General features: G+C 44.8%; 1 protein-coding gene and 1 non-coding gene across 5 annotated transcripts in view; both read right to left on the bottom strand.

The window, feature by feature from the left end:
* KIAA2012 (KIAA2012 ortholog) overlaps nucleotides 1–12,496 on the bottom strand; it is a 134,473-nt gene that overhangs the window by 37,646 nt on the left and 84,331 nt on the right. For all 4 annotated transcript variants that reach the window (XM_066346462.1, XM_066346463.1, XM_066346461.1 and 1 more), the window contains one exon: nucleotides 5,499–5,636. In XM_066346462.1, the coding sequence (XP_066202559.1) occupies nucleotides 5,499–5,636 (138 nt within the window). The remainder of the gene's footprint in view (nucleotides 1–5,498; nucleotides 5,637–12,496) is intronic.
* Nucleotides 1,141–1,216, bottom strand: TRNAA-AGC (transfer RNA alanine (anticodon AGC)). The gene has a single exon. It is a non-coding gene; the product is annotated as a tRNA-Ala (tRNA).

Here is a 12,496-nt window from a genome sequence, read left to right on the forward strand (position 1 = left end):
TCTTTTTTTTTATTTTATTTTTATTTTTTTTATTTTTTTATTTTTTTCATTTTTCTGAAGCTGGAAACAGGGAGAGACAGTCAGACAGACTCCCGCATGCGCCCGACCGGGATCCACCCGGCACGCCCACCAGGGGCGGTGCTCTGCCCCCCAGGGGGAGATGCTCTGCCCATCCTGGGCGTCGCCATATTGCGACCAGAGCCACTCTAGCGCCTGAGGCAGAGGCCACAGAGCCATGCCCAGCGCCCGGGCCATCTTTGCTCCAATGGAGCCTTGGCTGCGGGAGGGGAAGAGAGAGACAGAGAGGAAAGCGCGGCGGAGGGGTGGAGAAGCAAATGGGCGCTTCTTCTGTGTGCCCTGGCCGGGAATCGAACTGGGTCCTCCACACGCTAGGCCGACGCTCTACCACTGAGCCAACCGGCCAGGGCTCAGTTTCTTCATCTGCACAGTGACAATCTCCCCACTTACCAAGAAGGGGGTGGGAAAAGTTAAATAAGGTTCATATGTGAGGGGTCTGGCTCTTAGCAAGGATAAATCAATGTTACTTTCTCCTTTATAAACTGAATCCTTTATAGATGTGAACATTCTTTGAAAATTATTTCATATAGTTTTTGCCTCACTGTTGAGAGGCACGTATGGAGATCTCACTATTATTACCTCTATTGTCGCCTAAAGAGGAAGTAAATCCCAGAAGCATTACAAGGTGACTCAGTCAATCCTGGGCTTCAGTATTGATAATAGTCTACTTAATCCTGGGCTACTTTCTCTTGGAAATGTAATAGACCCAATACGCTAAATTTTTTCCCCTGGAAATATTATTCAAGTGCCCTGGAATCTTTGCATTTTTTTTTTTTTTCATTTTTCTGAAGCTGGAAACAGGGAGAGACAGTCAGACAGACTCCCGCATGCGCCGACCGGGATCCACCTGGCACGCCCACCATGGGGACATGCTCTGCCCATCCTGGGCGTCGCCATGTTGCAACCAGAGCCACTCTAGCTCCTGAGGCAGAGGCCACAGAGCCATCCCCAGCGCCTGGGCCATCTTTGCTCCAATGGAGCCTTGGCTGCGGGAGGGGAAGAGAGAGACAGAGAGGAAAGTGTGGCGGAGGGGTAAAGAAGCAAATGGGCGCTTCTCCTGTGTGCCCTGGCCGGGAATCGAACCCGGGTCCTCCGCACGCTAGGCGGACGCTCTACCGCTGAGCCAACCGGCCAGGGCGAATCTTTGCATTTTGAAACCAGCTTGTGATCCTCCTATAGCTCTCCTGCCAGTGGCCAAGAAAGCGTGTTTAAAGGACTCTAGGCACCTGAACTTCTTTCCTGAAGGGCCCATTCCATCTCTGAACAATGTCTTAAGCCAAACATTATTTCCCTGTTACTTCCACTCACTGAAATCCATGCTGTCCCTCCCCTACATGGCCACAGGACTCAGTGGCAGTGACAGTCATCCTCTGCCTACATAAGTAAAACCTCGGGCTGGCCCCAAACTGAGAGGGGTGGGGGTGGGGAGTGCTGCCCAAAGTCTCACGCCTGATTTCTACCTCGTGTTTGAGGGCACCACGTGGCAACTGTCTGTGTGATGAAGGTAAGGTGGAACTTTCCCAGTTCTTCACATCTGGCTATAACCTGCCTGCCCCTGGAGGTCAATGTCGAGTATGAGCATATTCAATTCTGTAGCTGGCATTCATTGGCATTATTGCTATTTTCTTCTCCACTACCTAACCCTAATAATTTATTAAAGTTCTTGGGGGGAAAAATCCCTATCTTAATTTATTCATCTATTTCCATTTCTTTTTTGAAAATAAATTTTTAAAAACATGGTTCAATATTTCTGTGAACCCAGATGTACTCTGGATCAATCACGTTTCCCCAAATTTAAGCCTGATAAGATTATTTTATAAAATGGGCTGAAAGTGTTGTATTCAATTCTATAAGGAGGTTCTTAAATTTGAGGAGTCCATATGTAGTAACTAAGAAATGCACGAAACTCTCTCATAGCAACCTGGGCCTGCCTCTGCTACCACATTGTACTGATAGCATTTGTTTCTCTGTTTATCTCCCTCTTAGATTATAGGCTCCTAGGGAGGTCAAAAATGGAGACAGCCCATCTCTGCCTTCTCTGTCTGTGCCTAACACAGTGTCTGATTTACAGAGGATGCTCAGTATATGTTATCTGAGGGGACCTGAATGATCACTGGGAGAGAAAGCTTTACATTGGCCCCACAGAATGCAGGTGGGAGTGGGAGGAAGGGCAGAGTCCTGTAGGGTCAGAAAAATCTTCCATCAGCAGACTGGATGAGTACTCAGGGATGGAATTTTCTAGAAGAAGCTGTGCTGGCTGCTTAGCTAACATGGTAAGCAGGGCTTCTGATTGGGTAGGACTCAGTTGGGATCTGCAGTGAAGCTTTGTAACAGATGGTTGAAAACATGGGCTCTGGAGCTGGGCTGCCTGACTTCGAATCTTGTTTCTGTTATTTATCAACTACATGACATTTGCGTCTTCTCATCTGTAAAATGAGATAGTGCTATTTACTCCTTAGATTCATTTTGTGAATTAAATGAGTTCTTGCATGTAAAACTTACAACAGAGCCTGGTCGGTGATGTTGTAATTGTGATTATTTGCATCTCTTTTCATGCCCCTTTTCTGCCTCAGTATTTTTATCTCATCTTTTGTCCTGAAATGAGCTTCCTGCATGCACCAGGCAAAAGGAACGAAGTACCCTGTGGATGGACAGGAAATGCAGGAATGAAATGTATAGAACAGTGGTTCTCAACCTGTGGGTTGGGACCCCGGCGGGGGGGGGGGGGGTTGAATGACCAAAACACAGGGGTCACCTAAAGCCATCGGAAATACATATTTTATTTAAAAATGTATTGTATAATAAATATGTATTTTCCGATGGCTTTAGGCGACCCCTGTGTTTTGGTCGTTTGACCCCCGCCGGGGTCGCGACCCACAGGTTGAGAACCGCTGGTATAGAATGAGTTGGTTTCTATAGCTCCAGATGCTGAGGACAGCCTGTGTGTCTTTCTCTGTTTGAACTCACTATTCTTTTCTATACAACCTTGCAATTTGTGTCTTTCTACAAGTCTATCCCTAAGAACCCTGGAGCTACCATGTCAACAAGAAGGTCTACCTATGGAGCGTTATTAACACTGAACATTCCCAAGAAAAGCTATCATCTTTTGGGCAAGGACTGGTCTAGTCTGTGCTCTGTGAGTCCCCTGTAGAAGCAGGCAAAATTATAATTTCTGTGAGTATGGACAAGGGTAGATTGGAAAGTGAGCCTTAAGAATGACAATGACTTTTTCTCTATAATATAATGTGTGTATTATATGTATATAGTGTATGATATATATATAATATAGTGTGTAATAATAACATGGTGCCAAACTTGAACAAAAATACAACATAAAAGCCTTATGGACACTAAATATACAAAAAATTATTGTAAAATTCCATACTCTGAATTCTGCGGTTTCTACATGCTCCATAAATATATCCTTATCTCACTTCCATAGCAATGATCGCCTTTACCATATTATACACATTGCCTGGAGCAGGATAAGGATCTCTTTGTTTGCTGATGATGTATCCCGAATGCCCAGAAAGTGCAGACACATAGTAGGTAGTAGATGCTCACTGTAGGTTGAATAAGTGAACAGTGACAATGATGATGACACCTCATCCCAGAAAGTACCAACCACAATTCTTCAAGCCCTAAGGGAAGAACTAAATTGTTGCAAAGAAAAAAGGCTAGTTTCATTAACATAAATATTTGGGGCTGAATTTTGTTCCTCCAAAATTCATATGTTGAAGTTCAACCTCAGTACCTCAGAATGTCACTGCATTTGGAGATAGGGTTATTAAAGAGGTAAAACGAGGTAATCAGATCGTGCCCTAATTCAATATGACTGGTGTCCTTCTAAGAAGAGATTAGAACACAGACACACACAAAGGAAAATAGTGTGAAGATTCATGGAGAAGAAAACTATCTATAAGCCAATGAGAAAGGCCTCAGAAGAAATCAAACCTGCTGACACCTTGATCTTGAACTTCTAGCCTCCAGAATTGCGAGAAAATAAATTTCTGTTATTTAAGCCACTCAATCTATGATACTTTGTTATAGTAGCTATACCAAACTAATATAATAAGTAATAATCAAGGCAATAATTTTGAATGCTTGGAGCAAATACTTTTTGTTGCCTAGAATCATTCTCTCTTATTCAGATTTTAAGACTGTTTTCTTTTTAAAGGCACTTCTTCCCTTTTCACTCTAGTCCCTGTGGCTCCAGGCTGGGCCAATCAGTGTATTCCATTCTCATGGCCATGGTGATTCATTTGGGTATGGGTGTGTGGACCAAGTTGGGTCAATGAGATGCAGTTCTAGAATGATCTAGAAAAGAGAAGCAATGGTCATCTTGCCATCATAAGGGAAGAGCCTATCTAAGAGGAAACAGAGGAAAGCAGAGCCCAGACATGCTGAGTAGAGATCTGGGGCAAATATAAATACATTACTCTTAAACAAAGCCCCACCTTGCAGAGCTGAGACTTGAGTCACCCAGAGAAAATGTAACATGAGAACTCCGGACTAGCTGAGGTTAGGAGGGTGAACCTTATGGTCTCTGAATCCCCTGCCAGTTTACAGCACTGGCTAAAAGCCACAAAGTATCTGGTTTTTTCTCTGTTTCTGTTTTTCCTAGTCACTTCTTATCAAAGGGCTGGGATTTTGTCCTTGAGGATATTATGAAGGATCTGAGATCTTTCCATGCCAAGCCTTGCTTTTTTCCTGATCACTTTCTTTTACTCCATCACCATTTATTTCTAGTTCATTCAGCTCTGAGGCAGGCAAAGAATGGGTAGGAAGAGGACCTTAAACCAGAGAGCTGTAGGATGAAAAAGGGGATCAATTTATAGGGCATTTATTAACCACCTCCCACATGCCAGTTGCTGTGTTAGGTGGGGCAAGAAGGAGTATTGCGAAGATGGACAAACGCACCCCCACAACAGGAACTCTCAACCCTTCACTAGATAGGAAGCAGAGCTTGGGAGAATGGAAAGCAAGATCAGACATCCGGAAGAGGATTTGCAGTTGATTTCTAAATACATGTGTAGTTCTCTGTAGTAGGAATATCAGCTCTACCAAGTTACAGTGGCAAAACAGCAACAATGATTTGAGCTACTGTTAAGATAAAATGGATTATATTTGCCTGTTTTATAAGGTAGTTCAAGTTCAGGCTTATCCTTTCTCCTCTCTGTTCCCTATCCCCCACCATCCAAACCAGACACCCAACTGGTTTGTCCTCGACAGCTGGCTGTGATTATTGTCCTAATTTGTCCTTCTTGCATCTACTACAAACTGCCTATTTTCTGTCCCTTCTGATAAAGCAGGAACACTGAGGGACTTCTGAAGCTGTTTTTGTACCATGCAGAAGTGTATTAACTGGAATGACTGTGTATGTGCCTATAAAATCCCTCGTCTTCTCAGTGTGCGATCACCTTCAGGAACGGCGTCATGTCGATGTGCAGCTTGCGCGTGTAAAATTCTTTTCTGTTTGAACATATCATTCCTTTATTTATACAACTTTGAGGCTCTCCTGTCTTCTGAACTGCTGCCTCCAAGGACTGCTGGGCTCCCTGTGAAGAGAAGCAGAAAGCCCACCTTTGATAGGAATGATATACAGTGCGACCACAGCTCGTCCAAATCCCCAAATATTTATAGAAAGTGATTTTTCATCATTGGAACACTAATAGTAACACCTATTTTTACCATAGAAGACACAGGGGACCCATGTGTACACAGAAGAATCAGAGACTGGTTATTAATTCATGCCTGGCGCTGGTGTAATGGGAGAGTAGAGAAAATCACCTATGTTCCAGGGTTGTCATCACTTTATTTAGTCCTCACAACAACTCTGTGAGGCAGGTATTATTATTCCCATTTCACAGATGAACTGGAGGCTCCAGGAGGTTAAGTAACTTGCCCAAAGCCACACAGTGGGTATGTGGTATAGCTGAAACCACCATCTTCCCATGATTCCCTTTTTTTTTTCCTGAAGTGAGAAGTGGGGAGGCAGAGAGACAGACTGCCGCATACGCTTGACCAGGATCCACCCAGCATGTCCACTAGGTGGCGATGCTCTGCCCATCTGGGGCATTGCTCTGTTGCAACCAGAGCCATTCTAGTGCCTGAGGCAGAGGCCATGGAGCCATCCTCAGCGCCAGGGCCAACTTTGCTCCAATGAAGCCTTGGCTGGGGGAGGGAAAGAGAGAGAGATAGAAAGGAGAGGGTGAAGTGTGGAGAAGCAAATGAGGTGCTTCTCCTGTGTGCCCTTGCCGGGAATTGAACCCGGGACATCCACACGTTGGGCCGGTGCTCTACCACTGAGCAAACTGGCCAGGGCTCCATGATTCCTTTTTTAATGACATTTTTGATACTGCTATAGCTTTCATGAATAGTTATCAAATCTGCCTTGCAGCAAATAAAGTTATAGTGAGGTTCTAGTTTATTTCCAAACTTAAAATGTGTTTGCTGTGTTAGGAAGTGTGATTTGAACACATACCTCAGAGAGGGAAGGAAGAATGGGCTGTTAGAGGAGTCCAGTAGGCCCTGGGGTATCATGTTTCAGAGCGCTACAAAGTTGGATCTGAAGTTGCTTTCCAGCCCATACCCCATACTGCAACATGGGTGATCGTTCCAGGATACAAACTGGACATCACTCCTCTGCTCAAAACCTTCAGAGGCCCTTCCCCTCAGGGTGAAGGCCAACCTGCTTAAAAGGTTTACAAGACCCTCTCCTGTCTGGCCCTGGACTATCTCTCCTGCCTCATTTAGTCATTCAACAAATATTTATTGAGTGCCTTTTCTGTGCCTGGCAGAACAGATACAGCAATGCAAGAAGCAGACAGAAGTCTCCACACTCATGAAAATTGCACATACATTCCACTGAGAGGGAGGAGATAATAAGCAAGTGGAACATAAGTTATGTCTGAGGGTGATTTGTGATACAGAGAAAAATAAAACAGAGAGCGAAGGGAGGAGTATTTGGGAATGGTGGTGGAGGCTGCAGTTTTAAGCAGGGTTGCCAACGAGGGTCCCATAAGAGAGCAATGTCTGAGCTTTGCAGAAGGTGAAGGAAGGTTCTGTGGGGCTCTCTGAGGGAAGTGTTTACCTCACTGTGGAAACAGCAAGTTTAAAGGGCTGCTATCAACACTGACCTTTCAGTTCCTGGACAAGACTATCAAATGTGCCTTTCCTTCCCCTGGGAATACACGCCTCCCTTCTAATCCCTCTTCATCCTTCAGATCTGGTTCATCTCTGCTCCCCATGACATCCCAGGACACTGAGCACTACTCACCATTGTCCACAATGATGCTCATGCTTGTGTAGCTACCTATCCTTCCCAGGCAACTGTGAGCTTCATGAAGGAACCAGACTATTCTGTTCCCATGTAACAGCAGTGCCTGGTACAGGGTCTGGAAATGCATACACCCTTGATACATATTTTCTGAACAAAAGAATAACAATTGCACTGGGGACAAGCTACATGTCATGGCTCAACTCAGTTCAAATGCAGAAGGCCAATGAAGACCCCTTCACAGGAAGTATATGCTGACCTGCACAGGCCTGTCGTCATGTAGCTCTGGCTCCTCATTCCCCAAAAGGAAAGTTATTTTTCAGGGCTAATTAGCTGGGGTCACATACATTAGTGTGCCATGAGATCACCCTGGGTGTGGATTTGATCATTTCCATATTTTTGAGGAGACTAACTCTAGGATGTCTGTCTCTCTGGCTGTCGTAAACACTCCCTCCCATAACATTTCTATTACTTTTAAGTATTAATGATGAATTAACAGTTGGTGGGTCTCTGCAAGCAGCCATCATTTCAATGAACATCCACAGCCTTTTCCTTTGTTTTGAAATGTGGCGAAAGATAAAGAGTTTTCTGGACAAATACATATCCAGTTATACATATATATATATATTTTGTCACCTAAGCAATATATCTGATTAGCTTCACAGGGTGAGACAGCCCCTCCCCATTTCTAGATCAAATGAAAGCATTTCATCCAAGCTAGAATCAGACAAAGCATTTCAAGCTTTCTGGTTTCCAAAATCACACAGGAATCACTGGGCGGAGTAATAGAAATCAGACAGTCTTGATTTAAAGGAAATTTCTCCATTACCTCCAAGAGACAATTATGTGTTAGGCTAGAGGACAAAAGGTATAGCCAAGATCAGTTCCAATGGATGGATTACTTTAACTCCTTATGTGGGGTTCATATTGAAGAGTGGGGAGTTGTGAGATTTTGAGAAAAGCCCTGCCAAATCACTTGACCTATAAATCTTTTGATGAAACAATTCTCTTGACTGTATAGCTCATCTCTCCAATGTTTAGGGGCCATCAATTCTAGCTTAACGGAATGTATTCAGTGAAGGTTTTATAGTTACTGGAATGTGAAATACTGTTTTTGCTCATTATGTTCAAGGGTTCTAACAAATAAATGATAGTAAAAGGGGGTTTGGGAGATGGGAGAAAACAAAAGATGAAATATATAATATAAAGATGATTCTGAGAGGTAGTGAGAAGAGAAGAAAAAGATAGTTGAAACCAGGAAAGAAGGCCATGCGTTGGGGGTGGTTTTTAATTTACTCATCAAACTGATATTTATTGAGTTATAGGCAGTCCCTGGGTTATGAATGAGATAGGTTCTATAGATCTGTTCTTAAGTTGAATTTATATGTAAGTTGAAACAGGCACATTTACCTATTTTTCTTTCTTTCTTTTTTTTGTATTTTTGTGAAGCTGGAAACGGGAGGCAGTCAGACAGACTCCCGCATGCGCCTGACCGGGATCCACCCGGCACGCCCACCAGGGGCGATGCTCTGCCCATCCAGGGCGTCGCTCTGTCGCGACCAGAGCCACTCTAGCACCTGGGGCAGAGGCCAAGGAGCCATCCTCAGCGCCCGAGCCATCTTTTGCTCCAATGGAGCCTTGGCTGTGGGAGGGGAAGAGAGAGACAGAGAGGAAGGAGAGGGGGAGGGGTGGAGAAGCAGATGGGCGCTTCTCCTGTGTGCCCTGGCCGGGAATCAAACCCGGGTCCCCCGCACGCCAGGCCGACGCTCTACCACTGAGCCAATCGGCCAGGGCCACATTTACCTATTAAATGCAACTTAGAGAGATGTTTGTCTTAACATAGTATTTATTTTTACCTTTCTGTGCCTATAAATACTTAAACATTTTCAACGTACAGAACCTATCTTGTTTGTAACCTAGGGACTGCCTGTATATTGTATGTGTCAGACAGACAAACACATAAATAATTTTTTAGGTGGTGATTTTAGTTATCGACAAATCTATGAAGACAATGAAATGATGATAGGATGGGGACAGTGTGGGCCTTGCCATCGGATGACCAGGGAAGACCTCTCTGAGGAGCTGACATTTGAGCAGAGAGCTGGGTGACAATAAGGAGCCAGTCCTGTAAAGATCTATATCTAGCAGTCAGTGTATCTGACTATTCAGAGGTAAAACCAGGCAGGGATTCTTTGAAAAGGAAAGTAGACTTCCTGCTCTTGAGGCCTGTTCTGCCCCAGCCTTCTTGGCCCCATCCCTGACCATGTGAGGCACCCCCCTGTCTTCTGAGTCCTCATAACTGACACCTGCAGCTCTTGGGCTATTTTGAGAGCAAAGACTGCAGAAAAAGTAGTGAACAGAAGTCAAGGTCTCTAACAGTGCAAAAGGGAGAAGAAAACACAAGGTTAGACAGAAGGGAATCAAGATGGGGGAAGGAGAAGAAAGCAGAGATGCCCAGAGCTTTTTTGTTTCTTTTCTGTGCATGCTTTTGTGGGAAGGATCATAAGACTGATGGGAGGGTGAAACGTTTAGCAGAAAATCAAAACCCATTTCTTCATCTGTATTAATGTCCCATAAATACTTCAATATTTTTATGTTCTGCTAAACACACCTGGAAGACTTTTTCTTCGGTAAATGAAACAATAAAGATTAATGAGTTAATTTGGTAAAGCTGATTTGAATTGCACAGAAGGTGTTGCGTAAGTTCTTGGCATTTAAAACGTTATCTGACATTTAAAGGGAGATGACTGTTAATGAATTCAAGAGCTAATCTTATACTCTGACAGATTGAGCCACGGAAAATCCAGGAGTATTATCTTGCTGTAAACATAAAGTGATTCAGTTGAAAGCCAGAACAAAAGAGAGCTATCAGCTGTGTACAAATATCCATATGCACACAGACACACACACATATATATATAATGTAGCCAAACTTGCAGAGGACATTGTTAAATTAAATATTGTTTTCTTTCTTACTCTTGGATTGTATCTGAGCTACAAACTCAAGGAGAAATGCTTCTCCCCAGCAATTGTTCCTCCTTTCAACTTGGTGTATTTTGCAAGGTCACTAGCATGGGTTGGCTCTACAGTCACTGGGATACCTTACCTTAAGAAGGAAAGGAGATCTAAACCCAACCAGCTAGATCTCCACCCATGGATCCCACAGAGCCACCAAAGATACGGATCTGTCCTATAGGCGCCCCTCAGGCCCTCCCCTTTACTTCTCTCACTCCTTTCTAATTGGGGTTCCCCATCTCTGTAGCTGCAGCTTCATGGCCCCAAGAAAAGCTATTGTCCCTCATTAAGGAGGCTGCAACACTCTCGCTGTCTGCCTCCCACGCAGCTCACAACTTCATTCTGCTTGAGAGCCAGGAGTCTGTGGGAACCTGTGGGCAAGCTGAGAGCCGGAGGAAGAAAACAGAAAGAAAACAGATCTCATAGCCAAGATCTGAAATGTGCTGGGGCACACACCCCGCCATTATCTTAATGCTTGGAGAGCAGGGGCAGGAGGCCTTTGCTGAAAGCCTATGTGGTCTATCAAGTTGTCACATCAAACCTCTGCGAACACAGGGCATTTGTCCCCCTCCTGTGAGCAAACAAAAGGAAAAGAGTTAGTCCTTCCTTTATACCACTAGGCCCCCTACTTGGCTGAGAGTCTGTCCCATCACTTCCCTGGGTGTGTGGGGGTGGGGGTCTGAATCCCAGAGAGGATGGATAGATCTGAGAGATGTAGTTAGTTACTGGGTGTTGGGGCAGGGGTGGGGAGGAGACCTGAGATTCTGAGCTCCCCCCTGGCCACGTCCCCTGCTGTGTGTATGGACCAAATACTGGAAAGAGCCAGTCGGGCCAGGAGCTATGGGCTGAAGGGCCAGGCAAGCTTCCCAGTGCTTGGCTTTCTCAGGCTGGTATTCCTTGCCCATGGCAGCCTGTGGGACTACAAGTGGGCAGTGGGAATGGGGACACAGGTGGGGCTGAGGGGGGCACGGAACTCTGCTGGGCTCCCTATGACCGAGCTGCCTGGAGGGATCTGAGTGGACTGGGGCTTCTTCTATTCTGTCAACTTGGAGGGGACCCAGCTGGTGCGAGGCTGGCCACCCTGGTCATCCGCTGGTCCCACTCTGAGACTTTGTCTCTGTCCAGGTTTCCCGGAGAAGCAGGAAGCCTCTAGTTGTCAGGAGGCCAGATGGAACACGGGGCTCTCGATTCAACAACGTGGACTGTCTGCATGGCTTCTTTATTAGGAGCAAAAGGGACCCAACCACAGTGCGGTTCCACCAGCACAAGTCTGCCCAGTGGTTCACGTGCCGGTCACCTGGGTTCATCACATGCTTCCTGGCCACCTGACATCCTGGTCTATTAATCTTCTAAAGGCAATTTGGTGCAGGTGAAATACTGAGTGGACAGTTTTAGGAGGGCAGCACAGGGAGGTCTGGTGAAGATATGGTTTATTTGGAAGCCAGAAAAGAGCTTTTTTGTTTCTCCCTGTCACAAATTTTGGTCTCCATCCACTTTTTTATGCCTCAACTTTATGGAAGGAGATTTTACATTCTCCTGTTTATTTAGTAAATTAGCATAATAGCTAGTAAACATTAGACTAGGAAAAGGAACACTGTACTCTCCAGTCTTGGCTTTTGTGAGGGACTGACTCATTTGGTGACTTTTGCCAAGTCATTCAGTTTTCTATGCCTCAGTTTCCCTAACTCATTGTTCTCAAGGAGTCTTTAACTAATGAAACCCAGGACACTTTAATTCCAGGGTTTTTACAATCTGGAACTGCCTTATCTGTGAATTCTAATTGATATTATTCTAGGTTTAATTAAGTGCTTTGTTGATACAACAGAATCATTGTTTATCTGGCTTAGCAGGAGCTGGAGGAGAGAAATTTTAAGCCAAAATAGTGATCTCTTCTGCCCCAGGGGAGGTAGAAACTAGGTTTTTCTGTGAGGGGGCGTCTGGCTGTATTTAGGCTGGAACCCTGCCTGTATTTGAGAGATGATGCATCCTATCTTAGATGGGGAGATGGGAGGTGGTGGGTGCAGGGTGGGAAATCTGAACAAGTCCCCAGTTCATTCTAACCCCAAACTTTACTTTAACCCAAAATTGTGGAACTTCCTTGTTATGTTGGCTCTGATGTGACTT

This window comes from Saccopteryx leptura, chromosome 7, assembly GCF_036850995.1.
Source record: "Saccopteryx leptura isolate mSacLep1 chromosome 7, mSacLep1_pri_phased_curated, whole genome shotgun sequence".
Taxonomy (NCBI): domain Eukaryota; kingdom Metazoa; phylum Chordata; class Mammalia; order Chiroptera; family Emballonuridae; genus Saccopteryx; species Saccopteryx leptura.